The 27,804-nt window shown below is 42.2% G+C and overlaps 1 protein-coding gene across 5 annotated transcripts; it reads right to left on the minus strand.

Annotated features, from left to right (window-relative positions):
- LOC123501327 (calcium-transporting ATPase type 2C member 1-like) lies at positions 1-27,034 on the minus strand. Of its 5 annotated transcripts, XM_045250103.1 has the most exons (16): positions 26,859-27,034; positions 19,799-19,855; positions 15,566-15,853; positions 14,154-14,510; positions 13,591-13,878; positions 12,696-12,887; positions 11,401-11,548; positions 9,280-9,365; positions 8,688-8,786; positions 8,008-8,164; positions 7,381-7,571; positions 6,942-7,070; positions 6,239-6,405; positions 5,389-5,530; positions 4,025-4,209; positions 1-3,471 (listed from the first exon to the last, which is right to left on the minus strand). In XM_045250103.1, the coding sequence occupies exons 2-16, from the start codon at positions 19,829-19,831 to the stop codon at positions 3,066-3,068; spliced, it is 2,868 nt and encodes a 955-aa protein (XP_045106038.1). In that variant the 5' UTR covers positions 19,832-19,855; positions 26,859-27,034; the 3' UTR covers positions 1-3,065. The 5 variants fall into 5 exon arrangements, with proteins under 5 accessions (XP_045106038.1, XP_045106039.1, XP_045106037.1 ...); XM_045250104.1 differs by lacking the exon at positions 19,799-19,855; XM_045250102.1 differs by lacking the exons at positions 19,799-19,855; positions 26,859-27,034 and adding an exon at positions 23,554-25,036.
- Between the last annotated feature and the right edge of the window lie 770 nt (positions 27,035-27,804).

The following is a 27,804-nucleotide window of genomic DNA, read 5'->3' on the forward strand; positions in this document are numbered from 1 at the left end:
AGTTTTCTTAGCATTTACTATATATAATGTGTACTACATGTAAATTTTTCATCTACAGGAAATGGTCTCTGACATCAAGAATATATAAAACAGTGTATGTTGAATAATATGTCAGAATAATAATGACAATGATAGTAATGATGATAATAATAATAACGATAATAATAATAATAATAATAATAATAATAATAATAATAATAATAATAATAATAATGACAATGATAATAAAAATAACAATGATGGCACGTAATGCTTTCCTCAACAACACATCTTGCACACAATACAACCTGAACACAACACAACTCAACAGAACACAATCACAAATGTGCCTTCACACTTCATCACAATCATGTCAATCCCTTCTTTTTACCTTTCTTTCTCCACCATGTAGCAAACACAATCTATGCACCAAGTAACTTCCTTTTCTTGTTCTGTTCATCATCTTCCTCCAGTGTGCTACTCAGTCACCCACTCCTACAGCATTCCTTGAAGGGGTTGGCTACAGTCTACTGTCTTTTACACATGCAACTTTGGGAAAACTTTAACCTGATACAGGAAATGCATGAAAACTCAAAACTGGTGACTGGTAGACTGGCGTACTCGCGCGTGCGCGCACGCGCGCACACAGACACACACACACAGTTTTGCATTTTCATCACTCAAAGCCATACCAGGTTTTAGTTTCCTCAATAGCACTTTTATCCTTACATGTGACCTTCCTTTCCTCTGCTACTGGCATTCTAAGTTTCCCATCCCTTCCTTCCTTCCTTCACTCTCACACCCCAAACTTCTAACCATTCCGTGGAAAGCTTCCTTAACAACCATATCAAATCTCATCTTAGACATATTACGTCTTTTGTAGAAGAATAATAGTGTTAACTTTCTTTATAACATTTTGCATATTCTCTTAACATGCACATTTTATTCCCATCTTCCTCTGATTCACAACCTCATATTTCAAATTAAATACACTTGTTAATTTAAAAAATGATAGATGAAGTAAGACACAGTAAGACATAGTAACATAAATAAATGCATTGCTGGTGTCATCAGCATGCATCAAGTTAACCCAGTGTTTCTTAGTAATGGGTGCAGGAATAAAGAGTAACAGTACATTACATCTTCCCCTCCTGCCTTAACTCGGCACTCCCCAGCCGGGCACCACACACTTCCCTCCTCTCACCACCACCCTCGCCCTTCCTCTCAGCCACCTACAGCTGCATCTTTGTGCTGAATTAGTCTTCCAATGTGCTTTTCGTGTGTTTTGCTTCATATCCTAAACTTATGTTACCTGAATCTTGAGTATTCCAATTTCCAAAGTAGTGTTTACATTTTCAGTGTAATGTGAGACAGGGATAAGAGTGAGTGAGAGGTGCCTAATCTGGGAAGCCTTGTGTGGGATTGCCAGCCTAGTATAAAGATAGTAATATAGATAGATAGAAAGATGGAAAGATAAAAAGATAGATAGATAGATAGATAAATATAGATAGACATCTTTCACAGTGCCATAAGAAGACAAAATTCTATGAGGCTCCATCTACACCCAGATATAAAGTGTATTATTGTTCCCTTACAGTAGTTGTGTTGGTGAGGAATGAGAAGGATTGAGGAGGTAGAGCTCAAAGGGTGTAGTAATAAGTTCTCCTGCAGTCACACTAGTTGCCTGCACCTGACAGCTCGAGGGAGGCAGCAAGTCAACACAGGAGGGGAGGAACTGGCCCATTTTGATCACTCACACTGTTATTTCACATCGTTCAGAATTATCACCAATACCAAGGTAGAATTTTGCTTGCCTGAAAATACAATGAATGAAATTGTTCAGCTGCACATACACACACACATACACAAACGCAAGTACACAAAGAGAAACTACTGGTCAAGCTTGTAAGTGGCGACAGACACTTCACAACAGTGCCCAAAGCTGTGAATGATCCTAGCCACTCACTCACTCACTCATTCACTCACAAGGTGTAGTGCAGGCAAGAATGTTAGCAGCCGTCAGTCACAACCACACAGGGATTTTTTAATTAATTGAATGGCGTAGATCTGAGAAATGACGTGATAAGTGTTTGCACCCATTTTCAGCCAACTTGACAAAAGGAGAAAGGACAACCGCACACATGAAAGTATGAATATTCTGCCCTCCTATGATTGCAAGAGACTGCCAACTCTGCCATCTGCACTAATATTAAAAATCTCTGTGTATGAAAGGGTAGGACTTTTAAAATTCGTAGTCACTTGGAGCACAATTGAGTGAGTTGGGACATAAGCCAGTAGTGTGTGGGGTGTGTGGTTAGGTGATCACTTCTTTTCATCTACATTAGGTAAGATTACTACGGTTATTAATCTCATTTAGATCAGCGTGAATGTGGCCGTGTGTGTCGGGTGAAAGACAGTACATATTTAAGTGAAGTGACAGACAAGTGCAATCTAAGGTAAGGTTTGGGGGGTGAGGGGAGTGCAGGTGGTAGGGTGTTGGGGGTGACAGATGTGGGAGTGGCGGATGTGTGGCTGACTCGCCCACACTCTCTCACCCTGCCACACGAAGGGCAGATTTCCCGCTGCCTTACAAAATACCTACGTCTAAAATGATATGAAGGTGCGTCATGAAAATATTGCACTCGTGTATAAAACCTCCACAAAGACCACCGACGCGGGGCACACACAACCTTGCCTGCTCCGCCCACACTCTTAAAAACCAACCAATGAGATAAACTGAGATAATAAGTAAAAAATAAATAGTTCTTAAATAAATTAATGTAAAACAGAGACAAGCACATACAAATACAAACATTAAAACTTTACAAAACCTTCCTTGAACATGTCACTTTAAGGTTATACTTGTCCCTTCTTTCTCTCTCTCTCTCTCTCTCACACACACACACACACACACACACACATACTAAAACTGCTACTGAATGAGTAATTAACCAAGAGAAGGAAACAAATATGTACACACACGTATTCAGTTAAGACGGCACCTGAATGATTCATCTTCTTCCTGTGGATGGAAATTAAGTAAGTAACGGCGACAGAAACTAATAAAAAAACAGACACACAGCCACTCACACAGCATCCATCCAGCCGGCCTTGCTTTTCTTGGCCGGCCACAGATTTCGCACTGACACTCCCTGCGGCCAGCCTCTCTCGGCCCAGCGGTCCAGGAACTTCCTCAGCTCAGACACCAGGAGGACCGTAGAGGTGAGGCAGACCAAGTACAGCCAGTCTGACAGGTGGATGCCCTCAGTCTGGAACACCCACTGCAGGAAGGGCAGGTACACCACGGCCAGCAGGCAACCCACGGTGGCGGTGAGAGCAACAAAGAGGTACCAGTTTGAGGTGAGGCCAATCTCCAGCACAGACTTGTTATCGGAGCGGCAGGACATGGCGTTGAACATGTCGTACATCACAAAGCAGGCGAAGGTCATGGTGGTGTCACGAGCCGTCACGCGCCCGTCACTCATCTCAGACCTTTAGGGAGAAGTTAGGTTAGGCCATAGCAGTGGTGCTTTAAAACTGCTTGAATTGGAGAGGCAGCTACATGTATTGGTGGGCGGAAAAACATGTAACCAGGGATCCATTTCTCTCTCCTCCACTTCTCCCTTTCTCTCCTTTATATCCTCACCCCTAACACCTCCATCTCTCTTGTCACAACTCGCCTCCTCTGCATCTAATAAGTTGTTTTTCCATAAGTTCTTGACATGTAAACTAAATCATAGTCATATAAATACTTTGCTTTCATCTCAACTGCTTTCAAAGGCAACAGAGATGATCAGTCAGCTTCTCAAGAGCATTTCTCCAGTAAATAGCACAGAAATCTACTTAATCTTTCACTAGAACAATAAATACTTGAAAACCCTCATCACTTCAACTAAAGCCTCTCAACATAGAAACCTAGTAAATTTCTCACTAGAATTCTAAAAAAAAACACTTGAAAACCCTCATCACTTCAACTAAAGCCCCTCAAAAGCAGTGAAGACACAGCCTAAAGTGTTTCAGATCACAACACACCACACAGACTCACCTGAACACCCACAGCGTGCCACAGATGATGACGGCAGCAGAGATGATACAGTTGCGCACCAGCTTCTTGGTGATGAGGTCCTTGGTGGTGTCTCGCGGCGGCTGCATCTTCACATCCTCGTCGATCGGTTCCATGCCAAGGGTGAGAGCTGGCGGCCCGTCCATTATCACATTGATGAGCAGGATCTGGGGAGTGAGTGAAGGGGTGTGTGAGTCTGAGAGTGGAAGAGGGAGTGTGAGTGAGAAAGTGAGTGAGGGTGTGTGAATGAGGGTGTGTGTGTGTGTCAGGGTGTATAAGTCAAGATGTGTGTCAGGAAGTGTGAGTGAAGGAGTGAAAGAGTGAGAGGGAGAGTGAATGAAGGTGTGTGTAAGAGTAAGTGTGTGTGTGTGTGTGTGTGTGTGTGTGTGTGTGTGTGTGTGTGTGTGTGTGTGTGTGTGTGTGTGTGTAATTCACCGTTTGATCTGCTGCAGTCTCTGACGAGACAGCCAGACGTTACCCTACGGAACGAGCTCAGAGCTCATTATTTCCGATCTTCGGATAGGTCTGAGACCAGGCACACACCACACACCGGGACAACAAGGTCACAACTCCTCGATTTACATCCCGTACCTACTCACTGCTAGGTGAACAGGGGCTACACGTGAAGGAGACACACCCAAATATCTCCACCCGGCCGGGGAATCGAACCCCAGTCCTCTGGCTTGTGAAGCCAGCGCTCTACCCACTGAGCTACCGGGCCGTGTGTGTGTGTGTGTGTGTGTGTGTGTGTGTGTGTGTGTGTGTGTGTGTGTGTGTGTGTGTGTGTGTGTGTGTGTGTGTGTGTGTGTGTGTGTGTGTGTGTGTGAGTCAGGATGTGTAGATAAAGATATGCATAGAAAGAGATGTTTATGTGACGTGCAAACGAAATATATGTGTGTGTGTGTATGTTTGATGTGAGCTGTGGATATGAATAAGGGAGTGTGCAAGTAGAAATGTGAGTAAGAATATCCACAATTAGTATGGGAAAGAGATAATAGTGATGTGGTATGAAAGACTACAATTGGAAAAAGAAAAAATGAAGGTTAAAGATGAAGACAGGAAAGGAAGAATATATGGAAGACAGAAGAGAATAGTTGAGGTGAGGAAATGAATAGCTTAGAATATGAGACAGAAAATGTAAGATGAGGGACTGAAGAGATTAGAGGAGAGTATGAAAGACAGACAGGCAAGGGGCTGAGGAAGAAAAATATAGAAGAAAGAAGAGCAGAGTTGAGGTGAGGAAGAAAAAAAACTTATATGAGACAAAATGCAAGGTGAGGGACTGAAGGGATTAGAAGAGAGTATGAAAGACAGACAAGTTAGGGGCTGAGGGACTAAAGGCTTACCTGCATAGGATTGAGGGGGCTGGGCAGGCCGAATAGGGTGGACAGGGCAATGAGGCTGAGAGCGACAAGACTCGTGCTGACTTGGAACTGCACAAAGTTACTGATGTTGTGGAAAATACACTTGCCTTCCTCTATTGCTGACCTGCAGATACAGTGTGAGCAAGACCGTCAGACCAACAGAAATAGGAACACTAAAGCTTGCTGGTGCCTTAATTAAACTTGGGTATTCCACACATTAAACCTTGCTAGTGTCTTATCAAACTTTGCCATTACATACGCTAAACTTTGCATCACCCAAGAAACAGACAAACAGATAAACAAACTTTCAAACTTCCCATCCAAACCTCAAAATTTGCAGAGAAAGAGATCGTGCACTCAAGACAGACAAACATACAAAGAGACTTCCAACCAAAATAGTCTAATCATACAGAAATCTCAAGGTAAAAATGTGTCCCATTATTGAAGGAGTTAAGGAAATACTGAAGCCTATGAAGAAAACTGAACCAAAGGAGATAACTCAGAGGAAGGAACCTAACGTATAAAGGAACCCACTGAATTTAAGGAAATACTAAAGAACCTGAAGGAAAAAAAAATAGAGCCTAAGGACATAAGTGTCAAGAAACAGCCAAGAAAGGTAATAATCAAGTCTTCAGTTTAAGTTTCAAGACATTTGTCCGAGATTTTTTGGCTAACTCTCTGAATCTTTTAGGGAACTGGCAATCAAGTGGGCCCTTTCTTTTTATTTTTGCTGCCCTTGGCCAGCTTCCCCCATTCTATAAAAAATAAACAAATAAATAAAGTTATAAGACACACCAACAATCACAATTACCCCAGCACCACTAACACTTACAGGATAGTGGTAAAGTTATCATCATTGAGAATCATGTCAGCTGCTTCCTTGCTCACGGCAGACCCCATGCGGCCCATCGCAATGCCAATGTTTGCCCGCTTGAGTGCCACAACATCATTCACGCCATCACCAGTCATGCCCACGATCTCCCCAGCCTCCTGCAGTGCCTGGGGAGGGACAAAAGAAGGTGTGATGCTTAGTACTCTGGTAAAAGTAACTGGTGGTACTGGTGCTAGTGTTGTAGAGAGAGGTTGGGTTGGGTTGAATTAGGTTAAGTTTGGTGGGGTTAGGTTAGGTTCGGTTGGGTAACATTTATTTATTTTTTTTTTATTATTATTTTTTTTTTTTCATGTTAGGTTAGGTGAGTATATCAAGAGGTTGAGTTGAATTAGGTGAAAGTTAAGTTTGGTGGGGTTAGGTTAGGTTGGGTGAGAAGAATTTTTTCCCTTTTTCTATGGGGTTTAGGTTAGGTTAGGTTAGGTTAGGTTAGGTTACAGTTGAGGTTACGTTAGTTGAGTATATCAAGAGGTTAGGTTGGGTTGAATTACGTTAAAGTTAAGTTTGGTGGAGTTAGGTTAGGTGAGTCAGTGGTATTACACTGACCACCCTCCCCCACCACCTCTTTCTCCCACTTCTGTGGTTAAAGATCAGGAGAAAATGAACCAAATATCAGTGACAAGGTTGAAGTAAGACACACAGATACCTTGACAATGCGCAGTTTGTGTCGTGGGGAGACCCTGTAGAAGACCGTGGCGTCCTGAACAAAGCGTACCAGCAGGCGGTCATCAATGGCATCCAGCTGCTCCCCGGAGTACACCGTGGTGGGCCCCAGCTGCCAAAAACACCACCACCACCATCTCTAGTTAGGCCTTTCATTACTCACTCATTTGACTCATTTCATTATTATCATCTTTTTACCACTTCTCTTTCTCTTCACTCCTCCAATTCTTCCTTTATTACTTTATTATTATCAACATTATTTTCATTATCAACATTACTATACCACTCTTTTCTCCTCACTTTTCTAATTCTTCCTATTTCCAAATCATTATTGCCATTACTTATTTTTTACCTTGATTTACTCTGCATATACAACCCAAAAAGCTCTGCCCTGCCCTACACAGCCTTGCACAGCTACGTACCTGCAATCCCACAGCCTGAGAGATGGCACAAGCTGTCTCCTGCGCATCACCTGTCATCATCTTCACCTTGACGCCTGTAGACTGCAGGGTGGTGACAGACGGCCGTGCTCCCTCCCTGGGCGGGTCCATGATGCCCACCAGCCCCATGTAGCTCAGTTCATTGAGGCTCGGGCCACGGGCAATGGCGAGCACTGGGGTGGTAGCAAGGAAGGCTGTGAGTTCCGCAGTCACTGTTTTTCATTTGTTAGCTAAGCGACTAAATTGTTTCAGATTTTTTTGGGTGTATGACCTCAAGGAGTGTTCTAGTTTGGGAGACAATGGTGAAAGGGGCTATATTGTGACTCACCACATAGTATGTACTATTAACCCCTTCAGTACTGGGACACATTTTTACCTTGAGATTTGTGTACAATTAGACCATTTTATTGACATTTGGAAGGGTCTATGGAGGTGAGAAGATTAATGGCCACAGTCTTCACTATTTTAATCCCCCACATAAGGTCCTAAAGCTGTATAAAACCACCAGATAGTAAACAAAATAAATATGGAAACATGTCATGATACTGAAGGTTAATAAAAATGGAATAAATGAATAAATAAATACTTGAATCAAATCAAACCACTAACCTCTGAGGCCGCGGCGAGAACGTTTCAGTGCAACAGAGAGGATGTGTCTGTGTCGCTCCTGGGAGAGAGGCAGCACACTCATGTTCTGCTGGTAGTGAGTGCAGGAACGCAGCACCACCTCCACCGCGCCCTTCACCAGCCACTCCACCTCACCCGTCTGAGTGGAGAGAGAGAGAGGTCAGGTGGGTATTGCTGCAGTGTGTGTAAGTGTGTGTGCAAGTGTGCTTATATTGTCACACACTTACTTGGGTTAGATCATCAAATGGGATTAAATATACATAAGTAAATTACCAACTTTTCTTCACTTGACTTCTCTTTTCTGTTCTTGTGCCTTCTTGTTGGTGTTTCTCTTTTGTCTGTCTGTGTGTGTGTTTGTCTAGGTTCATCATAGTGTGTGTGTGTGTGTGTGTGTGTGTGTGTGTGTGTGTGTGTGTGTGTGTGTGTGTGTGTGTGTGTGTGTGTGTGTGTGTGTGTGTGTGTGTGTGTTGGAAGCATGATGCAGATATTACTCAGGCTTTTCCCATCCATGTAACTAAAGCAACTCCCTGTCTGCCTTCCTCTCTGCATGCCTGTCTGTCTGCCTACTAGCCTGCCTGCCTGCCTGCCTGTCCTGTCTGTCTGTCTGTCTATCTGCTTGCCCACACCTGAAGTCCTGCAGGAAAATGGCATTGAGCACGTACCTTCTTATTCTTCACCTTCACCGACATGGTCTTGGTTTCCGACTTGAAGGGAATCTCCTCCAATCGCTGGTACTTGTCACCCGCATTGTAGATCCCATGCTGCAGCCAACAACACCACCATTAACACCAACACCAAGATAACACATACAAACATACATTACGGCTTTTGACATGGTATCTAATTTCTTCTCTTTATCTTCCAAACCAAGGAAAACAGATGGTGAAAATATTAACCCCTTCATTACTGAGAAGCACTTTTATCATGAGTTTTGGGTGTGATTAGATGATTTCATTGACATTAGGAAGGGTCTATGGAGGTCAGAAGATTAATGGCCACAATCTTCACTATTCTAATCCCCACATAAGCTTCTGAAACTGTATAAAATCACCAAATAACAAGCAGAATGAATATGGAGACAAATCATGGTACTGAAGGGGTTAATGAAAAACGTGTTATGATTCTTTTAAATGTGTGGTGCTATAGAGACACTAGATAAGCAGCTAAGGTAAAGGCACACAACTTCCACATTCACTCATTCACACCACTACTAACAACAACAGCAAGAGTTAACATGTAGTGTGGGAGAGTCACCTTGATGGCAGCAGCAAGAATGGCCCCATCGGTGGGTTGTCCCAGTAGCTGCCCACTCACGATCTGAGCATTATTACACACAGCACCTGCAATGGATGAGAGTGAGTTAGAAGGAGGTAGAGTGAGTGAGTGAGTGAGTGAGTTAAGTGAGTGAGTGAGTGAATAGATAAATAAATAAATAAACAAATGTATGAATGAATGAGTGAGTGAATGAGTGAATGAATAAGTGAGTGAGCAAAAGAGTAAACAAATGAGAGCGAGACATTACTACAACCATCACCAATCATTCCTGACCCTGATCTTTACTAGTTAAATCCTGCACCAGAACAAACCAATCAACGTACACAAAGGGACAAAGGAGAGGCAAAGTTATGAGATACACAAAAATAAAACATAGAAAACACACACACACACAAAAAGAACATATCCTTAACTTTTTTTTGAGAAATAAAGGGATGACTAATGAAAGCTCTCATTCCTTCACCAAGACACAAATGAAAGCTCCTGTTAATTCACCAAGACACAAATGAAAGTCCCTGTTCCTTCACCAAGACACAAATGAAAGTTCCTGTTCCTTCACCAAGACACTAATGAAACCTTCCATTAATTCACCAAGACACAAGTGAAAGCTCCTGTTAATTCACTAAGACACAAATGAAACCTCCCATTCCTTCACCAAGACACAAGTGAAAGCTCCTGTTAATTCACTAAGACACAAATGAAACCTCCCATTCCTTCACCAAGACACTAATGAAACCTCCCATTCCTTCACCAAGACACTAATGAAACCTCCCATTCCTTCACCAAGACACTAATGAAACCTCCCATTCCTTCACCAAGACACTAGTGAAACCTCCCATTCCTTCACCAAGACACTAATGAAACCTCCCATTCCTTCACCAAGACACTAATGAAACCTCCCATTCCTTCACCAAGACACTAATGAAACCTCCCATTCCTTCACCAAGACACTAATGAAACCTCCCATTCCTTCACCAAGACACTAATGAAACCTCCCATTCCTTCACCAAGACACTAATGAAACCTCCCATTCCTTCACCAAGACACTAATGAAAGCTCTCATTCCTTCACCAAGACACTAATGAAACCTCCCATTCCTTCACCAAGACACTAGTGAAACCTCCCATTCCTTCACCAAGACACTAATGAAACCTCCCATTCCTTCACCAAGACACTAATGAAACCTCCCATTCCTTCACCAAGACACTAATGAAACCTCCCATTCCTTCACCAAGACACTAATGAAACCTCCCATTCCTTCACCAAGACACTAATGAAACGTCCCATTCCTTCACCAAAACACTATTGAAACGTCCCATTCCTTCACCAAGACACTAATGAAACCTCCCATTCCTTCACCAAGACACTAATGAAACCTCCCATTCCTTCACCAAAACACTATTGAAACGTCCCATTCCTTCACCAATACACTAATGAAAGCTCATGTTAATTCACCAAGACACTAAAGAAACCTCCCATTCCTTCACCAAGACACAAATGAAAGCTTCTATTCCTTCATCAAGACACTAATGAAACGTCCCATTCCTTCACCAAGACACTAATGAAACCTCCCATTCCTTCACCAAAACACTAATGAAACCTCCCATTCCTTCACCAAGACACTAATGAAACCTCCCATTCCTTCACCAAGACACTAATGAAACGTCCCATTCCTTCACCAAAACACTATTGAAACGTCCCATTCCTTCACCAAGACACTAATGAAACATCCCATTCCTTCACCAAAACACTATTGAAACCTCCCATTCCTTCACCAATACACTAATGAAAGCTCCTGTTAATTCACCAAGACAATAATGAAAGCTCCCATTCCTTCACCAAGACACAAATGAAAGCTCCTATTCCTTCACCAAGACACTAATGTAACGACCCATTCCTTCACCAAGACACTAATGAAACCTCCCATTCCTTCACCAATACACTAATGAAAGCTCCTGTTAATTCACCAAGATAATAATGAAAGCTCCCATTCCTTCACCAAGACACAAATGAAAGCTCCTATTCCTTCACCAAGACACTAATGTAACGACCCATTCCTTCACCAAGACACTAATAAAAGCTCATCTTAATTAATCTCACCTGTCTCCAGCAGCTTGGTGACCGCCTCGTTAGCCAGCTCTGAGTACCCGCCCTCGAACACCACCTGGCCGTCAGCAGAGTAGCCGACCCCAGTCAGGCAACACTCATCCCCCTCGGAGGTCACAATGTTGGTCACTGTCATCTCGTTCTGCTCAGGTCACAAAAAGAGGTCAATGTGAGAGAGTGGTAATAATGTGTTTCTTTTCCTTCCTTTTTTTTTTTTTGTAAGGAATAAAAGAAATGAAGGAAGAAAGTATTTTTTTTCTAACTAATAAAGTGTTTGTTTCCCTTCTTTTTCTTTTTTTTTGTCATTTAAAGGGGAAAAAAGAATGAAGGAAAAAATGACAGATGACACTTTTTCTAACTAGGGTGTCTGTTTTCCTTTTTTTTCCTTGTGGTGGGGAAAAAGAATGATAGGGAAGAAAAATACAGATAACTCTTTTCCTACTAACTGGGGTGCCTCTTTTCCTTTTTTTGTCTTCTACGGAGGAATAAAGGAAAAAGTTAAGATGACACATTTCCTAACAAGTTATCTACTGTTTTTCTTCCTTTTGTCTTCTTCTGAGGTAGGAAAAAGTGGGAAAAGGTAAAGGAAACACACTAAGAGAGACTAGTAACAAAGAAAGCATATAATTTTCCTACCCTTTGTCTTCTGGGCAAAGGAAACAAGATGAAGGGAAAAAACAAAGTAGCAGTGCTTGTAACTCTTCAGGGATGAAAGAATAAAACAAACATACAGTAAAAATTTAACCAGATTTGTACATGAAGACAAGCAAGTGACAACACAAGTACATCACAGGAGAGAGAGAGAGAGAGAGAGAGAGAGAGAGAGAGAGAGAGAGAGAGAGAGAGAGAGAGAGAGAGAGAGAGAGAGAGAGAGAGAGAGAGAGAGAGAGAGAGAGAGAGAGAGAGAGAGAGAGAGAGCTAAGAACCAAGAACCAAACACTATAGCACCAGTATCTTAGAGTGGGAAAAAAGGACAAAGAACCAAGAACCATCAACTACAGCAAGAGTACATTAGTTTAAGTGCCAAATATTTAAGAACCAAGCACCACAACACCACAGCAATAGTACCTTAGAGTGGCAAAAAGGACAAAGAACCAAGAACCACAGCAAGAGTTCCTTAGTTGGAGTGCCAAAAAATTAGAGAACCAAACACCACAACACCACAGCAACAGTACCTTCCCAAAATGGACAGAGAACCAAGAACCATCACAACACCACAGCACAAATACATTAGTTTAAGTGCAAAAAAGAACAGAGATTCAAAGGCCACAGCACCACAGCAACAGTACCTTAGTGAGAGTGCCAGTCTTATCGGAGCAGACCGTGGTGACACAGCCCAGCGTCTCCACAGTCTGCAAGCCCTTGACGAGAGCCGAGCGCTGGGCCATGCGACGGATACCTAGGCACAGCGTCATGGTCACCACAATGGGCAGACCCTCGGGAATGGCTGCCACTGCCAGGCTCACCGCGATGTTGAAGATCTGTAGAATGAGAGGTGATAGGAATAAAAGAAGAAAGGATAGATGAGGTTATATGTTTACTAGTGAAAGGAGTGATTAACCTCTTCAATTCCATGATGCATTTTCATATATATTCTCATTACTTGGTGATTTTATACAGCTTCAGAAACTTATGTGAAGGATTACAACAGTCAACACTCTGGCCATTAATCTTCCTAATGTAAGTAAAATAGTTTAATTACAACCAAACTCAAGGTAAAACTGTGTCTCAGTACTGAAGGGATTCAGTGATGAACAAAATAGAGATAGGAGGAAACAAATATTTTATGAAAGATGGGAAAACAAAAAAACATTAACCTCTTCAGTATCATGACACATTTTTATATTCTGCTTACTATTTGGTGATTTTGTACAGCCTCAGAAACTTGCATGGAGATTAAAATAATGAAGACTCTGGCCATTAACCTTCTGATCTCCAAAGAACTTTCCTAGTGTAAATAAAATTGTCTAAATACAGTATACCCAAACTGATGGTAAAAATGAGTCCCAGTACTAAAGGGGTTAAACAAAAAAGGTCCACTTAGATGCCAGTTCCCAAACAGGTATAAACTACTACCAACAAACATAAAAGCCAGTATCTTCTGTATAGGGAAGACCTGGTACATAAATTTAGTTGTATGCAAGGCCTAAGCAACTCTCTATCAACACACACAGGGGCCACTACCTTCTGTATGGGGATGCCCTGGTAGAGGCCAAGAGCAAACACCACTCCTATGAAGCAGAAGGAGAAGATGGACAGTTTCTTGGCTAGCATGTCCATGTTCTTCTGCAGCGGAGTGCGTGGCGCCTCTTCCTCCTGCATCATCTTCACCAGCTCCCCAAACTGCGTCTTCTCCCCGGTGCTGATGACGATGCCCCGGCCATGCCCCGTCCTCACAAAGGTGCCCATATATGCGATGTTGCTGAGGCTGCCCGACACCCCAAAGCCACCACTGCTGAGGATACTGCTCACCTGAAGGAGGGAGAAGGGTGAGGCTGGGTTGTGAAGGAGGGACAGGATGGGGTGTACATTGCTAACACTAACTATAAAAAAGATTAAATATATGAAATAAACTAAACACAAGTGAAAAAAAAAAACTTGTATTGAAAAAAGTTAAGAATAAAGGAAAGTGACAAAAATAAACGAACATGAAAACGAGAGAAAGCCATTTAACTGAATAGAAAGAGAGAAAATGAGGAAGCAAAAAAACAAAACAAAACAAAACAAAAAACAAGCCATCCCTCAACCTTCGCTCCTGGCTCGGTCTCCCCGGTAAAACTAGACTCATCAATGGAAAGATCAATCGCCTCCATCAGCCTCAAATCCGCAGGCACACGGTCGCCAATGCTGAGGTGCACCACATCACCCGGCACCAGTTCCCGTGCCTGGTACTCCCGCAGACAGCCATCTCTCAGACACGTACAGGTCGCTGGCACTTGTTTCTTGAGTTCCTCCAGTGCCCGGTCTGTCCGCAGCTCCTGAATGAAGGCGACGGTGGCCACAATGACGATGGCCAGGGTGATGACCACTGCGTCGTCGAACTGGCCCATGCATAGTGACACCACAGACGACACCAGCAGCAGCAGAATCAGAGGCTCCTTGAACTGCCAATGGAGGAGAGAAGAGGTCAGTGGATAGGTGATGAACTGTGTGAAGGGGATGGGAAGACTAGGTGACTTGGGTGATTGGATGACTTGCTGTGGCTTTGTGGAACTGGGGTGAGTTTGTGAGTAAAGTTGAGTTATAGGAAGGAAGGAAAGGCTAGATGAGTTAGCTTAGGTTTCCTTAATATTTGAATGGTGAGTTTGATTATGTGAGTGACAATGAGAGAATGAGTATGTGAGTGTGTGCATGAATCTAGATAATGATTATTGAGTATTTTCATTCGAATTTTTTAATGGTGAGTCATTATGTGAGTGTGTGTGTGAACAGAGATATGGTTAACGAGCACTTTAATTCCAGAGTTTAGCAATGAAGGAGTGAAGATTTTAGTTAACATTCACAGCAATGCAAGGGAGAAAACCAAAATGCCAAGAGGAGGAGAGACAGAGAAGGTAATACTATATACAAACCTGGTCATCCTTCACTTCCAACATCAAAGCACAGAACAGGAATATTAAAGAGAAATAATGGAACACAAATACCAAGAGAAAAAACATAACAGGAATACAGAGAAAAAAAGAACAGAAATACTAACAAAGAAAACAGAAGAGGAATACCAAGAGAGAGAACAAAACAGAAATACACAAACAGAGAGAAAACAGAATAGGAATGACGAGACAAAATTGAACGGGAATGACAAGATAAAAAACAACAGGAATAAAAAAGAGAAGACAGAACAGAAATACCAAAAGAAAACAACAGGAAAACCAAGAGACAAAATAGAATAGAAATGCCAAACACACACACACACAAACACACAATCGAAGCACAAGATCACATAGTAAAAAGCTAAGAAAGGGAAGATGTCTGAGAGATGTCAAAAAATATAGTTTCCCACAAAGATGTGTTGAGACGTGGAACAGTTTGAGTGAAGAAGTGGTGTCAGCAACGAGTGTGCATAGCTTTAAAGAAAAATTGGATGAGTGTAGATATGGAGACGGGGCCACACGAGCATAAAGCCCAGGCCCTGTAAAACTACAACTAGGTAAATACACACCTGGCCCAAATACTTCTTCCACAGCGGGTCATCCTGTGTCTCCTCAAACTCATTGAAGCCGACTGTCTGCCGCCGCGCCAGCACCTCCCTGGACAGCAGCCCGGAGGTGGGGTCGCTTAGCAGCAGCCGGGCCACCTCCTCCCATGCCAGCCGGGAGCCCTCCTGCCCACTCACCCACATCGCTGCCCCCTCTCCTCCTTCTCCTCCCGCCCCCCCACCTTTGCTAGGCACCGGGCTCAGGCTCTCCTCTGAGGACGAGGCGGATGGAGGCAGCAGCCCTATGCCTTCCTGGTGAGGGTGAGGCGAGGGTTAGCACACGGCAGCTTGGTGAGGGTCAGTGCTGTGTTGTGTGTTGAGGTGAGTCAAAGGAAGATTAGAAAAGCATTGAGTAAAATATAACTCAGCCAATAAATGTGTAGCTTGGATTGTTTGAAGTTGGGTGTTGTGATTTATTGATTGGTTTATTTTTGTACTGAACTATTATTGGGTTTGTTATTTTTTATCTATTCATCTATTTAACCCCTTCAGTACCAAGACACATTTCCATATTCCTTCCAGTTACTGTTTGGTGATTTTATACACCTTCAGAAACTCATGTGGGGGATTGAAATAGTAAAGACTGTGACTGTTAATCTTCTGACCTTCATAGACCCTTCCTAATGTCAATAAAATTGTCTAATCCAAGTAAAACTATGTCCTAGTACTGAATGGGTTAAGTGAATGTTCAATGGTGTCACTGAAATATGCACCACACTGCTGGCTCTGGAGTCTCTGGCTCACCCACACACCAGTTCTATAGACTCGTACACAGAGCTTTACAAAGACAGCAGAAACTCACCCTCTTCAAAGAACTTAGCAAAAAAGAAGAAAGTGAGAAGGGAAAACAGTCACCGCTATAAATATGATACAGGATAAGAAAATAAATAGTAATGGATAAATGAAAGCACTTAGTGAACATCCAACATCCAGTAACTGGTAATGATGCGTCAGTGCAAAGGGTGGGGTGCGGCAGCCTCAACACAACACAAGGCCAAATGTAAACTTAAGATTAACAAGTGCAAGCATGTAATAAATGTAGCATAAAACATTATAGTCTTCAATTCCACCATTCATTCTGTACAGCTGTGGCAAAAATATAAACCCACTTGAGTGACACAAAAGCGTTGTGACTCAACAAAACCCTCAGAAGAAAATAATGTACACAACACACAAGTATATGTATAAAGATGGGAGGAGAATAGGTAGACAGTGAATAGACAGTGGTAAACATCCTCGGTCTGTCTGTTCTGATATCCATGTAGCTTCCTGTGTCCACCAAACTGTCCCTGTGTTTACCTCGCACTCAACAAAGGAGGAAAATTGTTGTACAGCAGCCTTGAATGAAATTAGGAAGCTCTTTTATATGTAACTTCTTCAATAAACCAACAAACAACTCTAAATATTTACCTCATAGATTTCAACTCCTCTATTTAGTATTCAGACACATTACCACTTAATTAACTTTTCAATCACAGTAACATCCACTAGTAAAATGATGGTAAAGAAAAACATGTTATTCTCATCATCCTAATTTCATCCCCAGGCACTGCATTGTATTGTATTCCACTACACAATGTAACCAGCACACTAGGAAAAAAAATGCACACTAAGAAAAGAAAATAAAGAAGCCCTATATTTCATTCCAAAGGCTTTTCTTATATTATGTATATGTAAATCTTTATATATTTTTTCCTCTGTTTAATAGTTTCCATTTTTCATACATTTATTCCTCACAGCAACAGTTTTAAGAGATCTCCTATTTCACACAATAATATTACCCTTACATCATCCTCATTATAACCTAACACAGAACAGATTACACTAAGCTACATCGTACATATAGATTACATTAGATCACAGTATGCATGATGTCAGATTAGGTCACTAGTGGATGACATCAGCAGAGCCAGCAGTGTGAGGGGTAGCAGAGCACAGCATGCACCTTGATGGCAACACAGACTAGGGAGGTGCAACAAACACAGTGCAGCGTCTCACAAGCCTTGCCTGGTGCTATAGGAAACAGACATGGGAGTAACTCACTCAATGCATAGACAGATAGACAGACCGATACAGACAGACACACAGACAGAGAGAGATAGACAGACAGACAGACACACAGACAGAGAGAGATAGACAGACAGACAGACAGACAGACACAGACAGCCAGATAGATAGATAGATAGAGACAGACAAACAGATAGATAGACAGAGGAGAGGAGGAGGAGGAGGAGGAGGAGGAGGAGGAGGAGGAGGAGGAGGAGGAGGAGGAGGAGGAGGTCATGGTGGTGGAGATGGCGGCAAGGAATGAGCAAGAGGCAGAGAGAGAGAAAGAAACACACACACATACAAACACAAAGCATAAATCAAAATGGGTGTATTCATTCACTGCATGCATATGTATGTTGGTTTGTGTGTAAGAATGATTTACTGTTAGAGATTATGGACAGTTGATGTATGGTGAATCCCAGCATTAGAATTAGTAAGCTGTAGTACTGTTATATAGTGACAACTATTATCATTATTAAACTATCTATCTATCTGTGTGTATGCATGTATGTATGTGTTTACCAAAGTGTAGCAAACAAGGTCTAAGTTATACCAGAGTTGTTGTCTCATTGTTTATACTGATCTAGTCCTTCCTACTGATGTTATTCCTTGCACAAGCTTTCAAGATATCTGCACTTCTATGGAAAATTATGCACTTAACGTCATACAAACATGTGCATATTTCAATCATGTGTGTGTGTGTGTGTGTGTGTGTGTGTGTGTGTGTGTGTGTGTGTGTGTGTGTGTGTGTGTGTGTGTGTGTGTGTGTGTGTGTGTGTTGCATTTAGCTAGTTGTGTTTTACAGGAAAAGAGCTATGCTCATGCTGTCCTGTCTCCATACCTATAGTCATCCAGTTTAGCCTTAGTCATGAATATTTCTTGCTTGAACTACTGTTTCATCCAACTTGTTCCATATTTCTATGCTTCTGTTTGGATAGCCATATTTCTTAAAGTGTCTTTTTCAATATCAAGCCATTTCCCCTTGTATTTCTTGAGTCCCACACCAATAGGTCTTCTTTGTCAACTTTGTCAACTTCCATGCCCTGTATGTAGCAATTAGGTCTTCTCTTTCTCTCCTCTGTTGCAATGTTGGAACTGGTGGGTGGGTGGTGTAAAGAAACTCAGGGAGAGGAGGAGCACTTTATTTCTTTTACGTTTCACCCATAGGGCTTCTTCATTCTCTCTGAAGAAGCCCTATCGGCGAAACGTAAGAGAAATAAAGTGCTCCTGCTCTCCCTGAGTTTCTTTACACCACCCACCCACCAATCTGTTCTACAATATTACAATGTTGGAACTTCTAATATCTTTAATCTGTCCTCATACGGTAGGTCTCTCAAACTTGGAACCATTTTGGTTGCAGCTCTTTGAATCCTTTCTATCTTCCTTATATCTTTCTTCTTATGTGGTGACCATATAAGTGCAACATATTCAAGTTTAGGTCAAATCATGTATTCTATTAGGTTTTTCATCATCTCTTCATCTATAAAGGTAAATGGCCACATAATTTTTCTTAATAACTCGTATGTTTCCCGACTACATTGTTCACTTGTTTTTTCTGGTGATAAATTGTCATTGGTTGTAATACCCAGGTCTTTTCTTTTGTTTTCTGAATTTCTACCCCTTCCATAGTGTACAATCTTGTCTCTCCTTTTGCTTTTCCCTAGTTCCATCATTTTGCACTTTTTTGCATTAAATTCCATTTCCCATTTCTTGCTCCACTCATGTATCTTATTCAAGTTTTTCTGCAGCATTCCACAATCCATGTCAATTTCCACTTGTGTCAGTAACTTTGTGTCATCTGCAAATAAGCTTATATTACTGTCCACCTCGTCTACCATATCACTGATATACACTATGAACACTACAGGGCCACAACTGTTCCCTGTGGAACTCCACTTATAACTCTACACCATTTTGATTCTTCACCTTTTATCATTGTTCTCAATTCTCTGTCTTTTAAGAAGTTTGTTATCCAATCCAATACTTTTCCCTGTAAACCACCTATGTTTTTAATTTTCCATACCAATGTGTGTGTGTGTGTGTGTGTGTGTGTGTGTGTGTGTGTGTGTGTGTGTGTGTGTGTGTGTGTGTGTGTGTGTGTGTGTGTGAGAGGAGAGGGGTGGGAAGGGAAGACAAAAGAAGACTTACATCCTGCATGTCATTATCCTGCAGCTTACTCATTACTGGACAAACTCACTAAAACACCTAAAAGAAAGGAGAAAAAAATAAGCACAGGCTTCACCATTATTATGCTGCTGAGGAGAACACAAAGGTTAGAATCATCATCACCATCAACACCATCACCATCAATCAGAAGAGATAAAAAGAACATCACCATCATTATCATAAAAAGAAAAGCAGATGAAATGCCAGAAACAAAAGAACAAAGCCCCATTTTATCATATCAGCATTTAAGTAATCATCATCATCATCAGCAGCAGCAGCATTACACTGAAAGTTTCAACACCGTAAGTCACACTGCACGGCTGGCTGAGCGCTCTGGTGTGGCAAAAGAAAAGAGTCTCAGTCACTCTTAACTTCTTCAGTACTGGGATACATTTTTACCATGAATTTTGGGAATGATTAGACCATTTCATTGACATTAGCAAGAGTCTATGGAGGTTAGAAGCTAAATGGCCCTTCCCTATTTTAATTCCAACATAAGTTTCTGAAGCAGTATAAAACCACCAAATAGTAAGCAGAATGAGTAGGAAAAGCAAGTCATGTTACTGAAGAGGTTAATCCATTCAGTATCTCGATGTATTTCCATATTTATTCTGCTTAATATTTGGTGATTTTATACAGCTTCAGAAACCTATGTTGGGATTAAAACAGTGAAGACACAGGCCATTAATCTTCTGACCTCCATAGACCCTTCTAATGTCAATAAAATCATCTAATCATGTTTAAAACTCTCACTAAAAATGCATCCCAATACAGAAGAGGTCAATATCCCACACACAGATAACCAGATGAGTTCAGTTGTGTTTTCCAAGTCATCTTTTTCCTTATAAACATTTTCAAACACCACTGAGGTTATTCATTGGGTTCTCTAGGTTGTTTCTCTCTCTCTCTCTCTCTCTCTCTCCAAGCATACAAAGACTATATATTACTTGGATTCTACAGTTACTTTCCCTTATAAACACTTCCACCCTCTCCACCCAAACAGATCATTAGTTCTGCTTCCTTATGTGTTTTTGTCCACAGAACCCTTACATCATCACCACAACCACAAAAAACACCCTTGTACACTTCATGAAGACCCACTGGAGCCTGCTGAGGGTAGCCAAGACAATACATACAAACAATAGCAGCAACAACACACTTCTTGCTACTCCATGCCAGCTACAAGGTCTTATGAAGCAGGTTTGGTTAGATTTAAGATTAGGTAAGGTAAGGTAAGGTCACGTTTTATCCGGTAATGTAAAAATTGGCTTAAGGTAAAGATAGGTTAGGAAAAGGTTAGGTTAGGTTAGGTTAAAATAGGTTAGGAAAGAGTTAGGTTAGGTTAGGTTAGGTTAGGTTAAGTTAAGATAGGTTAGGAAAAAGATTAGGTTAGGTTTAAAAGGAGTGAAAGAAAAGATCTGCTAAAATTATGTTAGGTTAGTTTCCCTCCTTTTTTTTTTTTTTTTTTAATAGGTTAGCTTAGGTTAAAGTTAATGTTAGGTTAAAAAGGTGATTAGTTAGTGAGACACCATGCATGAAAGTGAAGTCTACGAACCAACATACCTGAAATACACAAGTTCCTTTCACTAGAGTACCACTGAGGGATGTAGCAAGGCAAGGAGAATGAGAGAGAGAGAAAGGGAAGGAGAAAAGGAGAAAGTGAGTGGGAGTGAGGGAGAAAGTGAGGGAGAGCAAGTACTGGCAGAATGGTGTGAAGAGTGAGAGCAGGAGAAGGCAAGTGAGAGGCTGTCCTCAAGTTGGGGGAGAGCTTCTAATACTGTACACTTATTCCTCAGCATAACCGATACCTCCTCCTCCTCCTCCTCCTCCTCCTCCTCCTCCTCCATTTCTTTCTCCTTCTCCTCCTCCTCCTCTGCTGCCTCCTTATTTATTTAGTCTACCTAATTCCACAATCCAGTACTGTCTTGAGGTGCACCATAATAAAGATAAATAATAAATGAAAAATAAATAACGACAACAATAGTAATGATAATAATAAAACCAACACCATTAATATCACCAGTAGAATAAAGAAATAAATGAAATATATTGATACAAATTCAAGGAGGAGGAGGAGAAGGAGGCAACTTAAGCTATCATGTCATGTTTCCAAGTGAAGAGAAAGAAGAAGAGGAGGAGGAGGAGGAGGAGGTAATCTCATGTCTGCCTTTCAGTTAGGCTTGAGGATTACAGCAGGAGGAGGAGGAGGAGGAGGAGGAGGAGGTGGCAATTTTAGAGATATTGGAGGACAAAAATGTTCTCTCTCTCTCTCTCTCTCTCTCTGTCTCTGTGTGTGTGTGTGTGTGTGTGTGTGTGTGTGTGTGTGTGTGTGTGTGTGTGTGTGTGTGTGTGTGTGTGTATGTGTATGTATGTGTGTGTGTGTGTGTGTGTGTGTGTGTGTGTGTGTGTATGTATGTATGTATGTATGTATGTATGTATGTGTGTGTGTGTGTGTGTGTGTGTGTGTGTGTGTGTGTGTGTGTGTGTGTGTGTGTGTGTGTGTGTGTGTGTGTGACTTGCATAACTGTAATGGGGCCAAGAGAGAGAGAGAGAGAGAGAGAGAGAGAGAGAGAGAGAGAGAGAGAGAGAGAGAGAGAGAGAGAGAGAGTGTGATATAATGACTGTAGTAGGGAGAGAGGGAGAGGGAGGGGGAGAGAGGGAGAGGGAGGGGAAGAGAGAGAGAGAGAGAGAGAGCTAATCCCCCCTTCCCCTCCCCTACCCTCCTTCCCTCTCAGTACTTCCCAAACACCACACAGACTGAATAGAAAGAGGTGGCGATGATGGTGGCAGTGATAGGGGTGATGGTGAGGAAGCCTTATTCCCCTTCTACCTCACCTACACATCTACATCACCAGCAGCAGCCTACCCATCATCCCCCACCCCCACTCATTACAACACTGCCCTCTTATCTTTCCTTATCATTCTGTATTTGTCTCCTTGTCACTCATCTCTACATAACAAGGCACTTAATGGAACTCTCCTCATTTCTGGGTAACCCTCTTAGCCTTTTGATTGCATAATGGTAACTAAATGGGGCCTTTTTTCCTGTTTTTGTTGCTCTAGGCTGGTTTCCCCCTCTTACATAATGGCTGTCTCTCTCTCTCTCTCTTGGTTAGTTTCCTCTTACGTAATAAAGAAATAATGTAAAAGAATAAGAAGAAAAATGAGAGAGAGAGAGAGAGAGAGAGAGAGAGAGAGAGAGAGAGAGAGAGAGAGAGAGAGAGAGAGAGAGAGAATTTGTTTTTATATAATGCAGTGATGTAAAGAAACAAAAGCAAAATAAATCATTGTTGAAGTTTAGGCAATTATGAGGAAAAAAGACAAAAAAAAATCATAATACCACATTGTTAGCTTAATATTAGAAACGTTTTGTGGAATTGCGCAAGAAAAAAAAGAGAAAAAAGAGAAAGAAGAAAAAAATTACCACATTACCACTGCTGTTATTCTCATTGGTGTGTGTGAGTATGTGTGTGTGTGTGTGTGTGTGTGTGTGTGTGTGTGTGTGTGTGTGTGTGTGTGTGTGTGTGTGTGTGTGTGTATTGAATATACACACACACAAAAATTAAAATAAATAAATAAATAAAAGGTGGAGGGAGAGCTTAGAATAAATCACTAATACATTTATCTAAAGCCACTATAGATATTTAAATTAAGCCGATGAGTAATCGTAATAAAAACATTCCCCATTTATGTGAATGCACCTCCGAGGCCACACACACCTCACACTTTTCACTTACTCCAACGTAAATCGCTGATGTGTGTCCGTTCAACATTTTCTCCCGAGTGCGTGGGTACCGAGCCGACACCTTCATGATTGAGTTGTGCACCTCTCCTCCCTCATGCCAGTGCACCTTAGTCCTCATTAATTACATGCAAGTGCTACAGAAAATGGAAAAAATATACACCCACATTTTTCTTCCGCACATTTAGGCCTTTAGAATGTTTGCAGGTACTTTTCTGATGTCCAGGTTTTTCATTTCACTGGTACGAACACATACATACATACACATTTCTCAAGCCTTCCCAGCCACATTCAGCAAGACAGTCATTCATTGGGGAAGTGTCACCTCACCTTGCTCACTTCTCTTACAGCTTTCACTAACCTTGTCACATTTCACCACCTCACAATTCTCCCGTGCTATTTTCACCTCTTCTGCGCCTAAAATATTCACTTTCCCTGTCTCACAATTCCCAATAACCCTCGTACTTCATATATTTCAAAGCTTTCCTTCTATTCCTCTATGATAAGTATGCTCACTCCATTACTGATTAGCCAGCATTCAATAATAGCTCATATTCCTGCACCAAAACAGCTATAAACAGGAGAAAATCAGTGGTAGATTTTACTAACACCACATATATTTACTCTTCCTTCTTTAATTTTCAGTAACTCTCCTCCTATTTCTTGTCTTCTAACCAGTGCCAGCAGGGTGTACATGTTTAGAGATTGATTGATCTATCTATTTTGTTCCAGGCAGCCCCATTCACCCACCAAAAGTGAGAAAGCACTGATGGGTGAATGATCTAATACAATGTTACCCCACACAGACAGTCCCCAGCTTTTCCACCCTTGTCTACACCCTCCCTGTCAGTCCCTATTATAGCTTACCACCACAGGACAAGCACCACAGCTATGGGCTTTACCTCCCTCCCACACTCCTATCTAACCCACAACACAAAGGTTATATGTAAAGCAAGTCCATTATCTAGCTGTAATTCTGCTAAAGCATTCACACAGCACAGTTATCACCTGCACACACAAACACGCACACCCATACTTGGTCTCACAGCACCACGGGCACAACTAGCCATTCTACTGAGGTCTGCTCTTGACCTGTGGTTCTGCTGGCCACTGTCCACTGGCCTTGTCCACACCTGAGATAATCTGTTATCACCCCACAGTATCTGAGAGGTTTATCTGTGATTCAAACGGTAAACAATGCCTTGAAGTTTAATCTGGTGTGGGCAGACTCTGGACCTCAATGACTGGGCAATGAATGAGTTCCTGTGGACACATTGAGCCTTTTCTTCCATTTCTTTGTGATAAGATTCATTCTCATTCATGTCTCAAATCTCAATATACATCATTCACCATTAGCTGATTTTTGTGCCTCCAGAATGGCTACACAGAGGGGAACATGAAATACTGGTTAATTCCTGCATTAGAGAGGTGGATGGAACAACAGTGAGAGAAATCAGAAAAGCTTGTAGTTTTTAAAGATATTTTCTTGTTTATTTTGATAGTTTGCCCAAAAGTCAGAGAGAGAAACCATGAGAACCCAATGAATCATCTCTATGGCCTCAGACAACAATCATACCACCATCTGGCCACCACCACCACCACTGTGTGTCTAGCTTTCAAATCATATCAAAATATGAGAAAAAAAAAATCCTTGAATTACAGAGAAATCTGCAGTTTCATACAATTCCCTCACATCTTGATTTAAATTAGTCAAAATAATGAATCTACAACAACATGAGTCTGCATTCATGTGAAAAATTAAATAATGCAATAATACAAGTATCAATTAGTGCTTGAGTCATTCATTGTAGGTATGTAGCTAAGGAACACCTGTAGAGGCTCTTGTACAGGGTGGGGCAAATCAAATGCCCGAGTTTTGATAGGCTATTAGGAAAAGTAAAACAATACTTACAGAATTATTTGTTGTTTTATTCAAATCAGTATACAATGCCGTTTGTGTGATCACTTTTTGAAGATGGCATCAGGAAGATGGTGGCCATCTGTAGCGATGCACTGTTGAAGGCGATGTCTCAAGTTTTCGGCTGCTCTTCGGCACATCTCAAGGGTATTGCAGTGATTTCCTCCCGAATTCGCATCTTCAATTCTTCCAAATTGTGTGGCCGACTTCACCGCTCCATTCCTCTAAAGTTAGTGTTTGGTGTGCAGTTTCCAAATTTGGGGTAATTGGATGTTATTTCTTTGAGGAGGATGGAAGATCTGTCACCGTCAACTCTCAACGTTATCTTGCGATGTTGGAAGACTTTTTTGAACCGAAATTGGAAGAATTAAGTGAGGAAACAAATCTGGGAGACATCTGGTTCCAACAAGATGGAGCAACAGCCCACACTGCTCAAGTTGCAATGGTCAAATTGCGACAGATGTTCCCGGCACACCTCGTCTCTCGGAGGGGTGATGTCGAGTGGCCCCCACGCTCACCTGATTTGAGCATTTGCGACTTTTTCCTGTGGGGATATCTCAAGGAGAAAGTGTTCAGAAGTCGGCCACACAATTTGGAAGAATTGAAGATGCGAATTCGGGAGGAAATCGCTGCAATACCCCTTGAGATGTGCCAAAGAGCAGCCGAAAACTTGAGACATCGCCTTCAACAGTGCATCACTACAGATGGCCACCAACTTCCTGATGCCATCTTCAAAAAGTGATCACACAAACGGCATTGTATACTGATTTGAATAAAACAACAAATAATTCTGTAAGTATTGTTTTACTTTTCCTAATAGCCTATCAAAACTCAGGCATTTGATTTGCTCCACCTGTTGAAATAAACAACTGAATAATGCATACAAGATGATAAACAAATACACATGTAGCTATATCAAGAGTCAAGCAACCATACTATTTTTCTTATCACTTTCTCATTTCACACACTGTATGGGTGAACTATCTGGTACATACCCAATGCTATTTCACTCTTTCATCCATCACAACATAACTTTTCCTTACCACATACCCTTCCCCCTCACCCCAGCCTAGCACCCCCCTCCCTCACCCTGTGGTATTACTGCTCCAGAAATGCACAACAGGCAACCTAATCCGGGACCCCACATCTCCACCAGTGTCCCTTCTATCGTGTGGTACTAGGAAGACAACTGGATACACTGAAGCCTCTCTCCCACCAGTAACACCCTTCCATATGATGACAAAGGCAGTAATTGTACCACTAACACTTCCTTAAGGTCCAAAACCCCCTCCTTATGGCGCCACAACTCTTCCTTATGGGCCATGTCTCCACAGGTCAGGCGAAGCGGCGGCTGGCCACCCCCTACAGCCCCACACTCTCACCTTCCACATCAGGGGCTCCTCACTCCTCCATGAGTCAGTGGTCAGCGGTCACGGGGCGAGAGAGAAGCAGCAGCATAACACGTGCAACACACCAGCAGGCCCCTCCCAGACTCGCTGCCAGACCAACACAACACAAGGGAGTAATTTTCTTGCCAGGCCAGCTGATGGTGCTGCTCTTGATCTTGATGCTACTTACCACTCAGGACCGCGGTAGTTGTACATATATTTAAGTGACTATCAAAATAGTAAAAACTTACTTATTTATTTTGAAATCAGTGGCGTAACTACTGTTTTTTCCTGCCTGCCTCTTTACGCTATCCTGTTTGTCTGGTTCTCTGTATACAGTACAGTACATGTCCGCCACATGAGGTGCGAGCGACAAACTGACCGATTGACGGCTGGATAATGGACAGAGTGACAGTCAGAGAGAACGAGACACACACACACACACACAACCTCCGGCCGGTAACGGGTGTCGGTCTGGGTCTCAGTGAGCTCACCCTTAATAACGAAAGACAAGGCAACACACACACACACACACACAGGGCCGCCCCTGCCTACACGCAGAACACGCTCAGTGCGTAGGGCCCAGCGATACACAGGGGCCCCACTTTGAGCAAGGAAACGCATTTTGCGTTATTCTGTACCTGATATACATTTGGGATTGGGTAGGGCTGACGGGGTGGGGTACTCAAAAAACTTTTATTGCTTAGGGCCCCAAATTGGTCAAGGACAGCCCTGCACACACACACACACAGCTCTCACCCACGCACTCACACCCATACCCTCCAGCCGGCAGCGAGGTGCCAGACTGGGTCCAGCCGGTTCCGGTAGGCTCCCCCCTCGATAACGAAAGGCCAGGTAACACACACACACACACACACACACACACACACACACCATCCACCTACCTCCACACCCTCTGGCCTGGAGCGGGATCTGGCTG

The sequence above is a fragment of the Portunus trituberculatus genome, chromosome 9 (genome assembly GCF_017591435.1).
Source record: "Portunus trituberculatus isolate SZX2019 chromosome 9, ASM1759143v1, whole genome shotgun sequence".
Taxonomy (NCBI): domain Eukaryota; kingdom Metazoa; phylum Arthropoda; class Malacostraca; order Decapoda; family Portunidae; genus Portunus; species Portunus trituberculatus.